At 32.1% G+C, this 20,723-nt stretch overlaps 2 protein-coding genes across 8 annotated transcripts; both read left to right on the forward strand.

Annotated features, from left to right (window-relative positions):
• Window positions 1-580: 580 nt before the first annotated feature.
• On the forward strand, window positions 581-12,119 carry CAF2 (RNA-binding CRS1 / YhbY (CRM) domain-containing protein). Of its 5 annotated transcripts, XR_016519512.1 has the most exons (6): window positions 601-1,558; window positions 2,348-2,573; window positions 4,650-4,777; window positions 9,718-9,852; window positions 10,530-10,674; window positions 11,629-12,119. XR_016519512.1 is itself a non-coding variant. In XM_068606756.2 (5 exons), the coding sequence occupies exons 1-5, from the start codon at window positions 767-769 to the stop codon at window positions 12,063-12,065; spliced, it is 1,728 nt and encodes a 575-aa protein (XP_068462857.1). In that variant the 5' UTR covers window positions 581-766; the 3' UTR covers window positions 12,066-12,119. The 5 variants fall into 5 exon arrangements, 3 of the variants coding, with proteins under 3 accessions (XP_068462857.1, XP_090156465.1, XP_090156466.1); XM_068606756.2 differs by lacking the exon at window positions 9,718-9,852 and having other exon boundaries at window positions 581-1,558; XR_016519513.1 differs by lacking the exons at window positions 4,650-4,777; window positions 9,718-9,852 and having other exon boundaries at window positions 595-1,558.
• Window positions 12,120-13,952: 1,833 nt separating this feature from the next.
• Window positions 13,953-20,218, forward strand: LOC137806562 (uncharacterized). 3 transcript variants are annotated; one of them, XR_016519189.1, is made up of 9 exons: window positions 13,953-14,079; window positions 14,231-14,732; window positions 14,967-15,000; window positions 15,095-15,262; window positions 17,190-17,279; window positions 18,145-18,210; window positions 18,594-18,690; window positions 18,778-18,825; window positions 19,811-19,901. XR_016519189.1 is itself a non-coding variant. In XM_068606758.2 (9 exons), exons 2-9 carry the CDS (start codon window positions 14,362-14,364, stop codon window positions 19,926-19,928), a joined length of 987 nt encoding a protein of 328 aa, XP_068462859.1. In that variant the 5' UTR covers window positions 13,953-14,079; window positions 14,231-14,361; the 3' UTR covers window positions 19,929-20,218. The 3 variants fall into 3 exon arrangements, 1 of the variants encoding a protein (XP_068462859.1); XM_068606758.2 differs by having other exon boundaries at window positions 18,599-18,690; window positions 19,811-20,218; XR_016519190.1 differs by lacking the exons at window positions 18,594-18,690; window positions 18,778-18,825; window positions 19,811-19,901 and having other exon boundaries at window positions 17,200-17,279; window positions 18,145-18,177.
• Window positions 20,219-20,723: the final 505 nt, after the last annotated feature.

Consider the following 20,723-nt stretch of genomic DNA (forward strand, 5'->3'; position numbering starts at 1 on the left):
AAGACTAATTGAGATGTATTTTATACTTAAGTGTATTCAGATCATACATAACATTTAAGTTTAAGTTTAGTATTCAATAATTTGGTATATTTTTAACATTATTTGAACTTTGGTGTATATTTAAAATAAATTGAATGAATATGTTTGTTATTATAAGATTATGTATTGTTATATTATTTTATTAGTATTTATTAAAACTCTACGATTAATAAAAAGAAATCATGATAATATTTCATTTTTAATCCTAAAATAAAATAAATTAAGGTGTAAAATGTTAAGATCACTGTTATATTAGTTACCATGTAACTAAAAAAAGGATATTATTAGAAACATAACAATCAAGAGTATAGTATATGATAAATAATACTATATTGCTGGTCGTGATAATAAGTATTAATATAACTTTTGGAAATAAAACTGTGTAATTAATTCAGATGTCAAGCTAAAAGGTAATTAATTTATTTTTCATTGAAAGCAGTTGAATAAAAATTTAGACGAATTGACTCAATATTAAGTACTAAAACTAATTATATTATTAATCCTATTTAGGTGGAAAAATTGTCTTTAAACCTCTTCCTTTGTGTTGCATTCCTTGGCAACAAAACAAAAACATATTTGAATCTTATTTCCCACAAAGATATTTTGAGAAAGTAATGAGGTGTAGAGTGATGTAGATGGAGGATAGAAAAATCTCAGTGCAACGGAAGAAACGAGTGAGTTTCTACCACACTGCAAAATCACACTTTCAATCAAGTCCCAGCCACCAATGGTCATAGTCGCATTATCCTCCTCTCTTCCCGCCGGGAGAAACCTCTTCTCCTCCTTACCATCAACTCCGCCACCCACCGACCGCACTGCTGCCGTTTCCGCCACCCCGCCACCGCCAATCCCCGTCCCCAAGTACCCCCCGCCTCGAAAATCCCAAAACCCTCCTCAGCCCCCGACCCCGAATCCCGGCCTCAAATACCACCGTAATTCCAAGTACCACAAGCGCGTGCCGAGCGACGGCGTCGTCGTCTCCGACGCCGCCGACCGGTCCGTGATTATCGGTGAGTCCGGCGTGTCGTACCTGCTCCCCGGTGCGCCGTTCGAGTTCCAGTTTAGCTACTCGGAGACGCCGAAGGCGAAGCCGATCGCGATTCGGGAGCCGGCGTTCCTGCCGTTCGCGCCGCCCACGATGCCGCGGCCGTGGACGGGGAAGGCGCCTCTGAAGAGCAAAAAGAAGAAGATTCCACTGTTCGACTCGTTCAATCCTCCACCGCCTGGCACGAAGGGCGTGAAGCGCGTGGAAATGCCGGGGCCGTTTCCAATGGGGCAGTTTCCGAAGGAGGGCAAGACGAGGGAAGAGATTCTCGGGGAGCCTCTGAAGAAGTGGGAGGTACAAATGCTTGTTCAGCCCATGATATCTTATAATCGCCAGGTTAATCTTGGAAGGGATGGATTAACGCATAACATGCTGGAATTGGTACATTCACATTGGAAGCGTAGCCGTATCTGTAAAATTCGTTGTTTAGGTGTTCCAACTGTTGATATGGATAATGTTTGCCATCATATTGAGGTGCGGTGTCCCTTTTCTTTTCTTTAAGATTGATTCGTAATTTTGTGATTGCAAATTTCTTACATCAGAATGTATTTCCGATTTTGATACCTAGTACCAAATTTTCACCAGATTATTCCTGGGCATGTTGACAAGGATTATGACCAAGAAATGAAAACAAGTTAGGGCCTGTTTCTTCAAAAGATTATTTTTTATGATTTCAACTTAAGCACAAACTTTCGCCTTTTCTTCTCCTATAAGGATTTTTGGATAAGGATATCCAAATATGCTCTTAGATAGAAAACTTTTAGACTATTTCCAATGCACAATTGCTTTCAAAGATTGCATATAATTAAGCATAACATAATTTACAATTGGAGTAATTAACATGACATTGCTTAAGAAAAAAAATGCTTTGAAAGAGAGAAATTAATGGGAAAATATTTTATCTATTGATAGGAGGTCAATTGTAAGACTTTGATAGATTTTTAGAATTCACCGTAGGCAAATAACTGTTCTTAGCACTGGTGCACATATGATTTGGCTGTACTTGAGCGAATAGGAGATTACGTTTACAAGGGGTGACTGGCTTTGGAAATTGTTGTATTTCTTCTCTTTTCACGTTATTGTTTTTAAATTTTTATCTAAGTAATAAGAAGGTAGCAATATTCAGTTGAATTGTTCTGACCGGTCTGTTTCATAGTTAAGGCATTTTCTTGTCTTCAATAAAGTCTTCAGTTCATAGTTAGATTGAGAATAATTTTATTCATGCTTTGTTTATTTTGAGTCAAACTTTGCGTGTCATGACAGGAGAAAACTGGGGGGAAAATAATTCATCGAGCTGGTGGTGTAGTGTACCTTTTCCGTGGCAGAAATTACAACTATAGAACTCGTCCACAGTATCCAGTGATGCTCTGGAAGCCAGCCACTCCTGTTTACCCAAAACTTATAGAAGATGCTCCAGGAGGATTAACGAAAGCTGAAGCTGATGAATTACGGAAGAAGGGAAAAAGCCTGTTACCAATTTGTAAATTAGGTAACCATCTAATGGGATCCCTTTTTGTCTTGCTCATGCACATGCACAAGCACACATAGCATGAAGAAATTTGACAATATAGACCCTTTATCCTTTTTTTGTCTTGCCTGGAGCAACTGAAGTCACAGAAGTTAAGGCAAGACTTTGTCTAAACTCAAAGTCTTCATTTATACATATTTTTTAAAGGTCATGGAAATAAATTTTGGTGCCATTAATAGTTGTCTGAGTTCTGCAATTTCAGAGTTCATTAGGATTAATAATTGATAGAAATGGTTCAGAATCTAAAGTAAAGAATGATTTAAACCAGATCCTTTTTGTTGTGCCAATGTGGTAGCAGCCTTAGGCTAGGGTTAAAAGTCAAACAAAATGAATAATTTACCTAGATATTCAAGAGTTCAGGATCCCCACTCTTTAATCTTCTCATCCTTTCTCAAAATGATAAGATGACTTCTCTATCAACCTCCCTCTTTATTTATAAGCTACATGCGATATTTCTTCTACTATCTCCACCCATCCAATTACCCTAACTAACTAACTCCCTTAGAAAGACATGTAACAAACTAATAAGGGGTACTTATCGATAATATGAGAGTATCACTGACACTAAGTATTAGGACTTAAATGAAGGGATCATAATTAGGGTTAGTGCATCTACTTAGTTAAGGGAACCAGTAAAATAAATATGGAGAATGAAGATTAAAAGATTATCTAGACAGAGTACTAGAGCATGTGCAGGGGAAACTCTTGGAAGATAACTTTTTCTCCTCTTCTCTGTCGTTCTGCAATTTTTCTCTTTTTTTTTTGTTTATATACATCAATCTTTCAATGCTGTTTCATGGCTCTGAAACAATTTGTCCAACCTTCTGGATCTCATTGGCGAATCAATAGAAAATTTAAGAAGAAATGACCACAGATCAGGCCTACAGCCTTTCATTAGTTTCCAGAATTTCTGAGATTAAGAAGAGTATTGATGGAATTGAAGACCTTAAGTAGTAACTGTTGCATAAATTGCTGAAGAAGTATGGAATTGGTCTTGAAGTGGAACAGGCGAAAGCACAAATGTGGTTAGGACTTTCCTTCATCACAATCGACCAAGAAGAGGGAAAATGTGGAAGAAGGGTGTTCAGAGTTTGGCAATGATGAACTTATTCTTGGTTGAAGATGGTGCTAGTTTCAATGGAAGTGTTGCATCATTGAGTTGGATGTCAGAGCAGCAGGAAACAAAACCAGAAATGGAATGGTCGTTTGATGAGGTGCTGGAAAAACAAGAAACAAAAGCTGATCCAGATAAGTGACAGAACAGAGGATGACCCAGTAGCAGAGGTAGTAGAAGTTGAAGATGTAGATGCAACAATTAATCAGGGTCTTCAAATCTTAGATTTGGTGAATTTAGAAGAATGGGTATGTTCTGTTGTGAGAAATTTGGTGGTGTGGATTACTCACCCACATTTTCTTCGAAATAAGATATGGATTGGATAGTGGCACATGTCAATTATGGACACATGCAATAATAGAATTCCAGAAAATGGGCAGCATTTTTGCCAAATTGGCCTAGCCAAAGCTTGCCTTAGGATTTATGTTCTTGAAAAAGTAGATAGACATTGCAAGATAGAAAGGATGTATTCTGACAATTAAAAAGTTTGAGGGGAAGGGAAGGGGCAACTCTTTGTGAAGGGGAAATCCTTGTAGGAGAGTTCTTTCTCTTGTTATCAGTCATTCGATAAATTTGTTTCTATCATTCTCTCTTCTCTTTCATGGGTTCATACAATGTTCAAATAAAATATTTGACTATGGGATGCTATTGGGCTTTTCAAGATGAAGTATTCCTGGTTAGTAGAGTAAGTATGTAAGATGATGAAAATAGAACTAGTCCAAAATCTGATAGTTGAAGGAAAGACAATTAAAATCTAGTAGAAGTAAAATGGATGAGCTGTCAGTCATTATGTTTGTTTCGTTTTCTGATCTGTATGTTTATCCTATAACTTTCTCCAATTTTGAATTTTTATTAATTTAAGACATGAGTTACGGTTCGTATTTCTAAATTTATACCTCTAATTTATTTCTATAATGTTACAGCAAAAAATGGAGTATATACATCCCTTGTAAAGAATGTCAGAGATGCTTTTGAAGGAAGTGTTTTGGTAAAAGTTAACTGCAAGGGATTGGATCCTAGTGATTACAAGAAAATAGGTGCCAAACTCAAGGTATCAACATAATAGGCTTTGTATATCAACTTGTTGCTTTTGCTCCCTGTTTGTTGTGTGGCTTGCGTTGTTATTTATTTTGTGTCTTACTAGTTATGGCCATAATAAACAATTTTGATGTCTTAAACAATTTTGATACCTTTTCTGGGTATTAAGTCAATAAAACGAATTCAAAGTGTAGAAGGAAGTCATAAATGCTCAAAGGAAATGAGAAAAACATACTAGCTTTGGAGAGGAAAACATTAGATTCAATATGGTATTTGTTCAGGATCCAATATAAATCTTTATCTTATTCTATTCAGGGGTGAAAAGTTGGGCTTGTGATGCAATTTACTAAATTTGGTGGAAGCAGTTGGCAAGATGTCTATCTCTGATGGGAACCTTTTTTGGTTAAATCATATGGCTGGATGGAATTACTATAATTCCAATTTCAGAATAATGCAATTCAAAAGTTACATACCGAGAAGATTGCAATTCTTTTGAATGCCTTTCATTTGTTGGTATGAATCTACATATATTATTGCGAATGGAGAAAATGAAAGGAGTTTATTCATTGAACAGAAACAGGAGAGACTCTCCTCCAAGGCTTTTCTTTTCATCTGTTTTTAAACTTAGCAGCTGTTTGGTTCACCAAAATTCTTGAATGACTCCTTCCTACCTTTGTTCCCTGGAAGTGGGTTCTAGAAGGGAGGTTGAATAGAACCCTAGACTTATCTTGTGATCAACTAGATTAGACTATCTAGTAGCAAAACAACAAAGAAGAGTTTTATACTGGTTCATGCAAACTCACGGACTATGTTCAGTTCTCCTTTAAGACAACTTTTTAAGAAGTTCCATTGATCAAACAATGAATACAATGAGTATACAAACCATTTCTGCTTATCACGAGTACACAAACACTACTAATTATCACGAGCATACAAACCACTCTTGGTTATCCCATCTTAATCTATCCCTAAGACTGAGATCTCAAAACAAGTAACAAAGAACTCTAAAAAAGAGAGGACAATTTAAGCTCATAGGGTTTACTTCACAGTGAAGAAATACAAAGATTTAGCTCACCCACAAAAAACAATTAGCAAACATATGAATTCTAGAAAACTGTATACCTCTTATGTATTCTCCTCATTCATCTTGAATCCTTAATGTAGGTTCTTGAAGATGATTGTTGCTTCAATCTTGCTTCATTTGAATCCTTTACAAACAACCTTTATCATCTTCGTAGATTTTGCATTGCATCCCTTAACTTGTGTTGTTTGGAAGCTTTTATGGAAAGTCTGATGCCTTTTAATTCTTTCTTCTCTTCATATGGATATATTTCAAAATACATGTAATAAAAGCATATTACAGTATGATTGTAAATCGCAACGTGTTTTTTTGTTTGTTTCCTTTTTTATGTTCTAATGTGAAAGTTGTAGAAAGTGAACTTTCTATATAAAAGCATTTTTGCATTTAATCATTTAAGGTGTATATGATATGAAAAATTTACTAATCTTTGATTTATTTTATCTTTAGAAATCATTTGTCATTACAACTTCAGTTACATATCTGATTTAACCTTTAGCATTTAAGAGTTGATGATGCATCTAACTCTGGTGGTTACCACTGGATGTTCTAATGAACTTCAGATTGCACAAAACACATTATAAGGTTTATGTAACAAACACACACACACACATATATATATGTATATATATATATGTATGTATGTATGTTTAGCTCGATTAGTGCTTGCTATTATCAATACTCTTTATAGAAAATTATAAGGATTAGACCGTCTGGGTTCCAAGAGTTCTCCCCTACTATTCATCTTATTTCCCTCTAATTAACTAACTTCCCTAACTACTCTGACTTTGCTCTATTCTTTCAATCAATATTCTCGTACCTTTGTCCTAACTAATAATACCAACCCTTAAAGTCTAAGGTTGCTTTTGTTGGAGATCCTACATTAATTAGAGATATAATCAAATTATAGTATTAGAGGATGCAAACATCAACTTGCAAATCAATTTTATGAGGTTGAATTATGATTAAAGTTCACTTTCTAAAGATAGTATCAAAGTCTATTTAAGTAAAGTTTGTTTGTGTCATCCGCTGTTAGACCACCAATAAATATCCATCCCTACGCTTGAAATATCTAGTCATGATTAGGGATCAAAAGGCTTTCTTTGCTATGCATGAAGATGTTATCGTTGTGTTGTACTAGATTGGTCATAGTAAGAAAAGAACCATGACTACCACACCACAAAAGCTAGCTATTGTAATTGGAGGACCCCAAGTGATAGCTTGAAACCTCCATGGATTGGCTTGATTCTTGACTTGTTGGAGAGATTGGCAGAAGCAATGAAGAATGGAGGTCAAGGAGGAGTTGCAAAGAACCCTTGGCTCCTAGGAGTGATGTGAGGAGTGTGGAGAGTGATAGGTTTGGCCTAATCACTTGAAGAAAATGAAAGAGATCAAAGAGGTGTCTACCCTTGAGAGAGGAGGCAAGGAGAGATTTGCTTGCAATATGGGCAGCATAACTCTAATATATTTTGATCTGAATTTTCAAGAGCCAAACACCTCCTTTTATTGGTATAGGTCTGACCAAGAATTACAAGCAGAAGGGTGGGGAATTTTGACATCAAATGGTTTCAAAAGTGGCACCTAAAGCTAGTTACACTTGCCTTGTGTGGATGTGTGATCCGTGTGAACAATCTAGGTTAATGACTGACCTAGGGTTTACCATGGGTGTAATTGAGCCCAATTATACCCTAGATATGTTTAGAAAACCTAACCCTAACCCTAGTTTACTTAAGGTCAAATACAAGCCAAAAATCTATACTACTTTTGAACAAGATATTTTAAATCCTATTCTAGCTTATACCACTAGGTTATGGCTCCTTCAAACATGTATAAGAGTATGTCTCTACTTGAAGTAGTTGAGTCCCATTCTTGTATTCTTCTGGCCATTGCCCTAGTGGTTGGTCCTTTGCTGGGGTCTCTGCCATCACCAAGCCTTATAAACCCCTCACTAGAATCTTATACTTCCAATGAGAGTCTCTGGCTCCATGCCTTGCAATTAGATTATAAGTTAATTTTCCACCATGTGGGCCATTTATACGCTATCCCTTTGACTAGTCCTTGGCAAATGCAATGATAATATTTTGAATTATTTTTCTGTTTTTGAAGTTTTATATGCATATATTATTAATTATGCAATATATATATATATATGTATATATTTATATAGACATATATGAATATTAAATATTAATTAGTGGTTATCATGCTATCCGCTATACCACTTTTAGAATCAACTGCTATCCACTATCTAGAAATGACAACTATGGTTAGAACTACATAAAATTTAGTTATTGTAATTGGAGAGCTTATACCTTTGTAAACCCCACACTAAAATCTCATACTTCCAATGTGGGACTTAGGTCCTATACCTTGTAAACAGTGGGGTGGTGGACATATCAGGTGATGATTATTTGGGTGCCAATGGAGAGGGGGAAGTGATTAAGGATAGAGGGAGTCACATTTGGTGTCAAATGAAGTTTGGAAGTGGTTGTGGTGAGTCCAGTAGTTTGAGGTGGTTATCAATCTAGGTTTGTAAGGCATCTAGTTGACTAGCAATAGCTTTGAGGTGATCTTTTAGGGTGGTAAATGTGGGTGTGGAAGGAGAGTGAGCTGATGAAAGAACCAATTGATAGAGTGCTAAAAGCTACATACTTTAACATACCTAAGACTATCATTAGAGGCTTTGATGAAAAGATGAAAAGGCTATTGAAAAGATAAAGAGAAAAGAGCAATATGCGAGGAGAAAAGTCCCACAAACTTATTATCTCATAGTTTTGGATTGAAGGTGGTGTCATAATTTGACTGCAAGCAAGACAAATTCTCACAAGCTGGATCACTATTCAAGTATATGGTGTATAGATCAGCAAGCCCTTCTGGCACCTCCCATGAAACTGACTAGCCAGCAAGTCATTGAGTGAAGAAATCACTCCCTTGCGATTTCTGTATATGTAGAGACACTCCCTGAACGAGCAAGTTGGACAGTCTACTTTTTGCAAGCTCGGGAAAAACTCGTCTTGCTTTCTCTTTGTTAATGTTGAGATCTGATGGGATTTTTTCATATACCTCCTCGTCATCAAACTCTCCCATACCAGATGAATCAATATCATCAACAGTTTTTTTTGAAGAGGATCTCTCTCTAGTTCAGATATCATACTGTCTAATTCAACATCGGCTTCCTTAAGTTCCCTTATCTGCTTCATATTGATCCTACCTTGGGTTACAGCAGTCCTGATTATTTTCTGAGGTTATTCTTGAGGTAAGCGTACTTGCTTCTGGAGGTTACTAAGCTGCTCCTGCTCCACCCTGGCCTTTGTATACTGTCCATCAGCTAAAATGATCTCAGCTTGTTGCCTAAAAGCTTGCTCAACTAGACCTCTGTGCACTTCCACTATTTCATTACCACTCAATCTCAGGATACCACTCAATCATCCTTCTTTGTAGTGATCTGAGCACCAAATGGATCCCTTGTCACTTCACCTGTTAGACAGAAAAGTAAGTATTTCTTGTAAAGATCAGTCCTATCCCTTTCAGGAAGATCATCTTTAAGAGTAATTTCTGTCTGGCCAGGCTTGCCCAACTTTTCCGTAAGATCTTCATTCGATCTTATTTTCTTGAGAGTCTGAAGTGACTCCCATTCGCCATCCTCTCTTTGTGTAATGTCCTCTTCCTTCACAGGTTCTTCAGTTGAAATCTCACTTGGCTCTCCTGTAATATCCTCCACCACCAACTTAGTTACAACTAAGGTGTTGGCTATCATCTTCTTTAGTTCTTTTGCAGACTCTGTACGATTTCCAGCTGCTTGGGCACAATTTATGTAATTAATAAATATCTTACTTACTTGCAATAGACATAGCAACCTCCCTAGTAATTCGCAGGTCCTGTGCTGCTTTTCTTACTGCTTTCTGGATTCCAGCATCAGATCCTTCAACCCCTGGTGGAATCATCCTTGACAACCTTTTCAAACAAACTGCCACAGATATCTGAATGAGCTACTTCAACAATCTGTTGAGGTATGTAGAGCATTCTTCACCCAGTCCAAACCATACTTATCCAAGCCGGTCCCCAAGATCAACGCATACCACTTGTCCATTTTTATTTATCAGTAATTGTATGTGCAGAAGGCATAATTTTAGTCATATGTAAATCAACGTATTTGTAGAACATGAGCAAGAAAAACTATCAGTTGATAAACTGATAAAAGATAGTACCTAAAAAATAGGTTAAAACAGATTTATCCTATTAGTCAACATGATTTTTATTTAAAATAAAACAGCATAAAGATCTAATAGATTCTATTGTTAATTAGTTCTAACAGTTATATCTTCAACAAATCCTATATATTAAATAAAATATTTAATGAATGACAACCTTACAAGTTTCTTTATCTATTTTTTAGAAATGTAAAATAAAATTAAATAATATTAAAGATACTATCTTAGGCAAGTCCAATAAAATCTCAGTCATTTAATCTTTTTTCTTTTGGGCTTCGAGCCCATTTTTCAGTGTCAGCTCTACACAAAATGAGGGACTTGTTACAATTTATTACTGCAACAAATTATGCATTTTCTTCAAAGTCTCTAATATCTTTGTTCATAATAATACAAGGTCACGTTCAGTTTAGGTATTGCCACAATAATTTGAAATAGAATCCTGTGCTGCATGCATTTTGATCGTCTTGTGTTGGCAGGATTTGGTTCCTTGTGTGCTGTTGTCTTTTGATGATGAACAGATACTGATATGGAGGGGCAAAGATTGGAAATCAAGGTACCACCAACCTGTTCCAGTTTTTGCACCTTCAAAATCTGGTTTTACAGGGAATTCAGAAAGTTCAGGTACGTGTTACGGAAATTAAATTGGGTTGAACCATTTTGATTTTGAATGTCCTGTCCCAATTGAACTCTTTTATAATCAATAACGGTATGCATACATGTTTGTGTGTAATAATTATGAGATATTCTTAGGGAAGTGCAAGGAAAGTGCAAAAATGGGAGTACCCAATATAATCCTAAAACGGAAAAGAAAAGCTTACTGAAAGGAAAATTCAGAGATACAATTAATTAGCATCTTATGTTCACAATAGGGTGATTGTAAGCAATCCTGGCTCTTGAAAAGAAATGGTTTGTTCGTAAAACAGATTAGGAATTTAGGACATGCATTTAATGCAATTCCCCCGCTGATAAACACATTAGAAAGGCTTGGAGGTTTCATGAATTTTGTCGAAGCTAATTGCTTGTTTAGCTTTTATGTTACTGGGAAGCTTGTACAATTGTTTGGGCATCTTTATATAGGGATATTGTGAGGAAAATAAGGAAAGAAGTTTTACCGTTGCTTTATGTTTTTCAAACGAGACAAATTCCGTTCCACACGTGGAGATGCATATAATCTAATGAAGTTCGTTGAAATTCCTTATATAATACCTTCATTATGTTATTTTGTATGAGAAGGTAACTCATTTTACCCGGATGATTTTTCATTGCATTGAGATTAAGTCTCTAACTTATCCACGAAGTTGCAAATGTGAACCTTTGATGATAAACATACTATGTTGGTGGTCTTTTCCTTACCGCTCGTTGATTATTCAACTGCTGTCTGTTATACTGCTTCACATTCATACGTTCCTTTAATGTTTTAAAATATACTTACAATATCAGCCTCCAAGAATTCTTACTTTCTTTCCTGTGCCATAGATGAATTATGCAACATCTTTGTCTGTTTGTTTGATATTGGTAAAATATCAGTTGAACATATGCCGAGCAACATTGTAATGTTTTGACAATGTTAATCAGGTGAGGCTGATGGCAACCAAACTGAGCATGGCGACAACAATGTAGTGAACACAAGCCCAAAAATGTTGTCTCTGTGGAAGCGTGCAATTGAGTCAAGCAAAGCTTTGTTGCTGGATGAATTTAATCTTGGTCCTGATTGTCTCTTGGAGAAGGTAGAGGAATTTGAGATTGCTTCACAGGCTTTGGAGCATTCCCATCCAGCATTTAGTTTGTCATTTAAAGAAAATGACTCAGAAGGTTCAGCTGCAAACTTTGAAAATATCTATTCTAGTGACGACTTTTCTGCTGAAGAGGACGATGAAAATGAGGATGAAGAAGATTATGATGACTACCAGGATGAAGACGATGACTCCTATGTAGTGGACACATCAGCTCAACCCGGATCATTAGGTATTGATATGATTGTCAAAAAGCTAAAACAAAGACCATTTGAGTAAATACTTAATTCAAATTATAAATTACAATTTGAAGAGCATTTGTATTGAGCAAAATAGCAGGCATGAAATGTAAATTGAGTAAAAAAAGAAATTAGTTATCTCATCCCTAAATAACTAGGTATGATTAAAAAAAAATGAAATTGCGTGAAAAAAAATGTTATTAGATTTAGTTTTAAGAGACTAAATTGTTCTTAAATATAATTTTTAAACTTAACTATAATTTATGGAATTGAAAATATATTTTAAAATAACATATTTATTGATAATAATTTAAATAATTGAAGTAATTAAAAATTAATTCAGAGTAGTTCAATTTGATTAAATTTATTAAACTATATACTTTGGATTAATTCATCTAAATCAATCATTTATAGAATTCTGTTAAAAGCTTTTTTCTTATAAAAAAACACATACATTTTGTCAATGTCATACTTCAAGATTTCTGGCTAAAAAATTGAAAGCCTTTTTCTTATAAAAGAAAACACATGAGAGCGCATAAAAAAGTTGTAAAAGAGTGTACTTTTACGCATTTTAAATGTGAGAATAGAAATGTAAATGAATATCTAGATGTGAATTATTTAAACTTTTATTGGGTTAAATATTTTATTAACCTCTTTGAATAAGAATGTTCTTTGGTAAGATGAAATAAGTAATTTAATATTGTACATACATGTATATGAATTCTATCATTTTTTTATCAGCATATGAATTCTATCGTTTTTTATTATCAGCATATGAATTCTGTCGTAGACAATTAACATATAGATAAGAAAATGCATGGATATTGAAAACTTATTTACTATTTATACAACTAAATATACATTATAATTCTATTTACAAATAGTACTGTTTAAAGAAATTGCAAACGCGATTTACAAACTTAGTTCAAAATAAAAAATGTTACATAATATTTTTTTTTTAATTATTTTGATTTTAATTTATTGAAAATAGTGAATTTTGGCAAATTTTATTTCTCATTGAAATCTCTCAAAATTCTATGATTTATTAAATTTATTTATATGTAAATTCATTCATAACAAAATGAATCTGATCAAATTGATTCATTTAATTTCATAGAAGGATAATTATTTATTTATTATTTATTAAAATCTGATAAATTAACAAAGATAAAAACAATAATCTAATCAAAAAAATTTATGATTAAAAATTTCATAACTTTACATATATTTTTTAAAGTTTTCAAAACTATAAACGTTTACAAAAATTACTTTCGAAAACTTTTTAAAAAGTATAATTCTAAAATCTTATCTTTTTAATTTTAAAGAGTATTATTTTATGGACGAAATAGATATTCACCTATGAAAAAAAACTTATGAATGAGTGAATTGAATTGAATTTTTATTAAATGAACCAAATGAGGTTATATTTTCTTAAAGATCAAAATTGCATTCTGTCATTCAAAATTGATGTTCTGAACTAACCAAACTCAAACTCAAACTCACACAAGTGAATAAAGTAACAGGAACCAAGAATTTGGCACATCACATTCACAAACACGCAATGACTCAAAGATTCAATACAAAAACCTGAAGCTTCAAACAGAATTTAGCTTTATAAAAAGTATGAAATAATAGTTTTGTAGACATTGGTGTTAAAAGTGTATGCTGTTTTTGTCTTCTCTACTGCTGAACAAACCTCAACACAATATGCTCTTCTTATATAATCATCATCAAATTCCTTCTCTCTCTTTCATCAAAGAATAAAGCAAAGCATCTTCTGCACTCTAAATTTTACCTCTCAACACCTTTCTTTCTTCCCATCCGGAATCACGTAATGAACTTTTCGGACACTGGGATGAACCCATCTCAAGTAAGGAATCTACATTTTGTTGCCTTCTAAAAGTTCTTCACTTCATCAATCTTCTTATCTATCTCACCTTAGTTTATACTCATCCCACCTCACTTTCAAATTTCTGAACAACAATAATCATGTTATCATTACATTAATCTCTGAAGTAGCTGAAAGTACATTCTTTTCCAACCATCTGCTAGAGGTGATTACTTTCCTACATACACAATCCTTGCTTTTCTCTTTGCATGCATATCCTCTCTTGGTTATCTTTCTTCATACATTTCCAATGTTGGTTATCTTTGTGATTTCTCTGCAGAATTTTTCAAGTTTTCATCCGTTTTATCTTGTTGCAGTATTGTAGTTGGAACTGAGTGTTGTCATTGAAAAGGGTGGTCCAATGCATGAGCCTCCCACCACTGTGCTTAGTGTTGTGAGAAACTCATCAAGAAGAAACATTTATTTGTGAAGCAATTACACATAACTCATGAGTTTCTTATCCTGGCCTTCTAGCCATTCATGGCAACCCACCATGAGTTCAGTCAACACCACTACTTTAAGTTATTGGTTGAATTGGAGGTTCTTCTTTTGTGCTCTATGGATTTTAGTATCCATGGCTCTGGCATTTTTTTTAATATTCAAGTATGAAGGATTCAGTAAATCAAGATCAAACAGTGGAGAAAGTGAAGGAGAAGAAGCTGGATTATTACATGAGGATGAGGCATGGAACACCTGTCTCAAAGGAATTGATCCTTCATGGCTGCTAATTTATAGAGTAATTTGTTTTATTGTGCTTTTGGCTTTGCTCATTGCCACTGTGGCTGCAGATGGAGGAGGCATATTTTACTTCTACACTCAGTAAGCTACTTTAGTTAATCATATTCTATGTCTAACATTAACCATGTATGTAACAAAATCTGTCATCTCTAGTTTAAATAATCATAATTAACATTTAATAGTGGTTATAATTTAGAAAACTAAAACCAATTTTGAAAATTTTCGAATCCAAAAAGGGTCAAACTATTGATAGTTATAATAAACTGTTGTTTTTATAAGTATTCTAATCGTATCTTTTTTTCTTGTGATGAGCAGATGGACCTTTACATTGGTCACTATTTACTTTGGGGTAACTCTTATGAAAAATTGAAAATGCACTGAATATAGTTGTTGTTTTTTTTTTCTTTGATTCATATCTTATGTGATTGGAAATTGATTTTCAGCTTGGATCATATTTCTCCTTATATGGATGTTCCCTGAAACAATATAAAATTGCGAGCAACATAGTGAATGGTGCTTCTTTAGATGCAGAAGTTGGCACTTACATTGTTCCCACTCATGATAGGAAAATTGCTTCTTTATGGGGTTACATTTTTCAAATTATATTTCAGGTAATTGGGCTAGATATTTAACCTTCTTTTTCATTTTTTTTCCTATCAAACAATTTATTAAAAACACTTTATTTTCGACTCATATTTATTTCTTTCACTTCTTTTCTCTCTCTAGAACAACACCCTACTATTTAAGTAGGAAACAAAAGTTTCTTTGGACTGTTGTTTCTTCCTGGACCTCCTCCATATGTTCTTTTGGCACCCCATGCAAAATATGAAAATACTTTTTTATCCTTCTTATGTTACCCTCATATTTTGGATAACATAATTTAGTATGATATTCCGGATTATATAATCTAGAAGTCTATATTTGAGAGTAACTTCTGAATTATGTAATCTGGATACACATTTGAAAAAAGGCTTCTGGATTACATAATCCGGAAATTAATCTCATATTAGAAAAGACTTATGGATTATGTAATCTGAAAACTAATTATGCATTTAAAAAAAGACTTTTAAATTATGTAATCCAGAAGCTAATTATGAATTTGGAAAATGACTTCCAAATTATGTAATCTAGAATATTATATAGAGACATTTTTGGACATACGAAAATTAAAATTTTTGGAAGTAAGAAAAAAAATATGGAGGTGGAGGAAGAAATATTCGTTTCTTTGTTGCACCATGGTGCATCAAGCGCAGTCTTAATTTTTGTAAGTCAAATTCTTCGTCCCCATATCAATTTCAATTGCACCCAACTTGCCATTAAAAACGAAAATGACTTTAAATTGAGAAGAGATTAAGGATAAAAAAAATACTTATGAAATCTCTTTTTTTGGAATATATTTTTAGATTTGGATTTTTGGAATATATTTCTGAATTCCAGAAATTCTTTTTTAGAATGCATTTTTTGAATTTGGATTTCTGGAACATATTTATAAATTTCAGAAATTCCTTTTCAGAATGCATTTTTTGATTTTGTATTTTCGAAATATATTTATGGATTTGGATTTTAGAACACATTTTTGAATTCTAGAAAAAAAAAATTCAGCATTTTCAGATTTTATGTTCTAAATTTTCTTTCCCATAATGTATTTTTTGCATTTTGAATTTCCTTTTTCTAACAAAATTTTGAGTTTTGAATTATATTTTTTGAATTCTGGATTTTCAAATCCAAAGAGTGCAGGTTGAAATTGATATAATGCAAGAACTTGCAATTTGGTCCATTCAAATTCTATTTTAGGTCTAAAATTATCACAAATGAGTATAGAAAAGAATTTATTTACCCTAATTTTATTAATCTTAGTATATTCTAGTTTTCTTAGTCTTACTATAGTTGTAGGTGTAACCTAAATATCTTACTAGTTTTAGTGTACATAGTAAAAGGACTTTTTTTTTTTAGTTAGTTTATTTTACTTCCATTTCATTCATAAAAACTAGTTTTGGAGTTCTAATAGTTCTTTCGCTACTGTATACTAAAACTAGTAAGATACCTAGGTTAGAGCTACTAATAAAATTAAGATAAACAAATTCTTCTTTTTGTTCTTTCATGATGATTTTAGACTTAAAATAGAAATTGAAAGAGTCAACTTGGACCTTTACAAAATTTAAGAGTAGATTTGATGAACCATGGTGTAACATTTTTTCATAGCAGTTATAAAAGGAAAAAAATCTTAAACCCTGCAAGCCCAGTGAGTTAATTCATTTGTGTTTGAGGGTAAAGGTATATTTTTCAATGTCATATTTTTCCTTAATTTTTAATACACCTAAAAAAAGTGTTAGAAAGAAACTTGATACCTTAAAAACAAAAAAATGTATGTTTTTTATTTGACAAGAAGAAATTTAGTTTTTGGAAACTATAAGAGGAGAATTTAGAAGATTTGTTTATTGTTTTTCTTTATTTGGGGATGAGTTATGAATGCTAAAACAAATTTTGATTTTTCACTGTGTGGTTAATTTTTTTTTTCATTTTCTTTTAAATATATAGACTTGTGCAGGTGCTGTAGTGTTAACTGATTCAGTGTTCTGGTTCATCCTTTATCCACTTCTGTCCTCCAGAGATTATAGTGTCGATTTTGTAAGTATATTCAACATTCTCCTTTCTCTCTCGTTTATCATTTTTTTCTGTGAAATCATTCAAATATCGTAAAAATGTTGGAGATTATTTGAACTTTCCACCTAGTTTCACGTAAAGATTATTACTTTTCGTTCCATACTAAACAAAAATAAAAATATTTTTCTACACTAAAAAAAAATCATAAAATAGAAATAAATATCTAGATAAAAAAATAATTAAGTGTTATAGCTACTAAACTATAAACTATTTTAAAAATTAAAAATATTTTAATTTTTAAACTAATTTATATTATTGTTAAATGATTTTTTTAAACTGAATTTTAACAATAAGATTTTTTATATTAAATTTAAAATTTAAATAATTAGTATCAAAAACTTTGATCGTTAATTAGACATCAATTTAGAAACTATTTAACAATAATAGAAATTAATTTAGAAATTAAATTTTTTTAGTCTTTAAATGGTCTCTAATTTAATCACTAGCAACTAATTAAATTTTTTTTTCTAAAATTGATTTATATTTCATAATTTTTTTTAGTTCTATATTAAATACTGTTAATTTCTTTTTATATTTTTTATCATGTTGATTGTGTTAGTTGAAATACTTTATTTATGATGTAGCATATGGGGGAGAAAGATCAACGGGATTATGAGGGCAAATAAATAGTGGATATGGTTTGCAGGATTTTATCGCAAAATTACTTTTTTCACGTATACATGTTAAAAATAAAGAAAATTTTATAACTTATACATTTAATTTTATTTATAAAAAATTTATTTTTTAATTAAGAAGATGGTCCAAACATATAAAATGTTAGTTTGGTTTTTTTTTATCTGAAAATATTTGTTTTTTTGTCATTTTGCAGTTGGTTTTTTGTTTGCACTCAATTAATGCGCTTTTCCTCCTCGGTGACACATCATTAAATTGCATGGTGAGTTTTGGTTTTATACACATATTTCTTTTATTTCAATCAAATCATTAAATTAATTTTACTCTTTCCTTTTGATATTTTAGGATTCAAAAATGTTCTATAAATATTTTTAATTTTCAGTAAAATATCAAAAGTTTTCTTTTAAATTTATCTTAAATAAAATCAAATTTCTAAGTATTTTCCAGCCACCCCTATTAATCACCCAATAATTATTAATACTTTTTAGGACAAAATTTAAACAAATTTTGTTTGTATCCTCTCTCTGGTTTCTGTTAGAGTTTGTATGAGCAATACGTATTTATGAATTCTTGATTACACATATATGTGATTTAAAACTTTATATATATAAATGAAGAATAACACAACTATTTATTCTTAAAAAGTGCAGAGATTTCCAATGTTTCGATTTGCATATTTTGTCTTGTGGACGGCTACTTTTGTGATTTTTCAGTGGATCATCCACGTTTGCGTTTCACTTTGGTATAACCTTGTATCCCTTGTTTTATGAGTTATTTTAGTAACTTTGTGAGAATGGTTCTTTTCATAACTTAACAACCTTTGTAACAGGTGGCCTTATCCTTTCCTTGAGCTATCATCCCCATATGCACCCTTATGGTATGTTCTCAAACTCTATATTTTTCTCACAATTGCTGAAATCATTCTCTTCTCATTGCTTCATAAAGTTTAACATATTTAACCAAAGAAGTAAGTTGAAAACAGTCAAGCTCATGATGTTTAACTAATTTGGTGAAATTTTAATCCAAATGTGTAAAATTTTTAAAAATTATCAAAATTGATAAGTTATATTAAGATGTCATGATATTATTGTAAAAAAATCGTACTAAAGGGACACAATTTTAGTGTATTTAAACTTATACGACTTACCCATTTTAATAATTTGTAAAAAATTATTCATTTCAATAATTAAAAGATAAAATTACACTACATTAGTAAAAACTCATCAAGTTCATAAGTCTGCTTATAAGAAAAATAGACCCATCAAAACTATATTTACCAATTAGTAGTTAGTTGAACTACAATACATACTTACTAGATTCTCTTTTAAAAAAATCTCTTGTATAAACCTTACTTAAGGAAAAAAATAGACTTTAGAGACTACCAAAAATCATTAAATAAAAACCAATTTTTAGAAACCAAAATAATTAGTTGCAATAGTAACTAAATTAGAGACAATTTTAGAAACTAAAAATAAATGTTGGTTTCTAAATTAGTTTCTATTATTGTTAAATAGTTTCTAAATTAGTTTTAACTACCAATTATTTAGTTTCTAAATTTGGTAGCAAAAACCTTTGTTGCTAATTAGATACCAATTTAGAAACTATTTAACAATAATAGGAACTAATTTAGAAACCAATTTTTTTTTTTTAGTTTCTAAAATGGTTTCTAATTTAGCTACTATTGTAATTAATTATTTTGGTATCTAAAAATTAGTTTCTATTTCATGATTTTCTTGTAGTGAGAACAAGAAACCATTATGGTGTAACATTGCATGTTCATTTTATTTGTTAGTGAATACAAAATGCAGCCACTAGTTGATATGAAATGAATGGAATGCATAAGGTGTAGTGTTGAAATTCAGGTACTTGGCCGTGGCTTTGATGCACTTTCCATGCTATGGCGTCTTTGTTTTAATAATAAGAATGAAGCACTTGTGGTTATCAAGATCATTTCCTGGCTCTTCCCGGTTTGAAAGGTGATGACAACACTTTCCATCATATTCAACTTGGATTGAGGGCTACCATTTTGCCAACCAAAAAGTGATTTTGAAGATCAGAAATTAGATTATTCCAGCTGTTATGTAAATTCACCCTTCTCACTCTGACCCCTACAACTATTATGTGCATCTTGGATTTGAATTCTTTAACGTGTTTGTCTGGGTTAACTTAGAAGCATCTTTTTATAGCTTTTTAGCACATTATTTGAAATGTTGGTTTAAACATGTACAAAAAAAAAAGAGGGATAATATTGCATAATCATGAAGTTTGGAACACTTCTGGCTAGATCGCAATTCCCATGTGGTATGTATAATATGAAAAAAAAAATATTTATTCCACTTGTGCCTTTTCAAGTAGAGAGTACAACATCTCTAAATAATCTCTAAATAAACTTTTAAAATTTACATTTGTTATGCTATAAATGACCTCCAAAATTAGAATTATGTTATAAATGATATTTAAAACTAATATTACAAGTAATTATTCTTGTTCATTCAAATTTCTTTTTTGTTGAAGACAAAAAAAATGGTTTTGAGTTTAATGTTTAATAAATTCCCCCATTAAACTTAAATATTTATATCCTTCATTTCAATCTTCTCCTTCAAAAGTTTTCAAACATAATTGGTCATAATTGGTCATGACTTGTAACATGCATTACTTTTACTCTCCATTCTTCTCATGTTTTCTAATAAAATGAAAAATGAGCATCAATTATGCTTATTCCTCTCATGATGAACTTGATTCTTTGCTAATTTAATAGTTGATTTGTTGTTAACT

Source organism: Phaseolus vulgaris, chromosome 3 (assembly GCF_051622355.1).
Source record: "Phaseolus vulgaris cultivar YP4 chromosome 3, ASM5162235v1, whole genome shotgun sequence".
In the NCBI taxonomy this organism is placed as follows: domain Eukaryota; kingdom Viridiplantae; phylum Streptophyta; class Magnoliopsida; order Fabales; family Fabaceae; genus Phaseolus; species Phaseolus vulgaris.

What these genes read in the sequence shown, in the direction of transcription:
- CAF2 (XM_068606756.2), top strand. Translation starts at nt 767, where the DNA reads ATGGTCATAGTCGCATTATCCTCCTCTCTTCCCGCCGGGAGAAACCTC. An exon ending in ATGTTTGCCATCATATTGAG is followed by an intron (nt 1,559 to 2,347) that starts GTGCGGTGTCCC and finishes GTGTCATGACAG; the next exon opens with GAGAAAACTGGGGGGAAAAT. An exon ending in GTTACCAATTTGTAAATTAG is followed by an intron (nt 2,574 to 4,649) that starts GTAACCATCTAA and finishes ATAATGTTACAG; the next exon opens with CAAAAAATGGAGTATATACA.
- LOC137806562 (XM_068606758.2), top strand. Translation starts at nt 14,362, where the DNA reads ATGAGTTTCTTATCCTGGCCTTCTAGCCATTCATGGCAACCCACCATG. An exon ending in CACGTTTGCGTTTCACTTTG is followed by an intron (nt 18,691 to 18,777) that starts GTATAACCTTGT and finishes CCTTTGTAACAG; the next exon opens with GTGGCCTTATCCTTTCCTTG. An exon ending in TCCCCATATGCACCCTTATG is followed by an intron (nt 18,826 to 19,810) that starts GTATGTTCTCAA and finishes GTTGAAATTCAG; the next exon opens with GTACTTGGCCGTGGCTTTGA.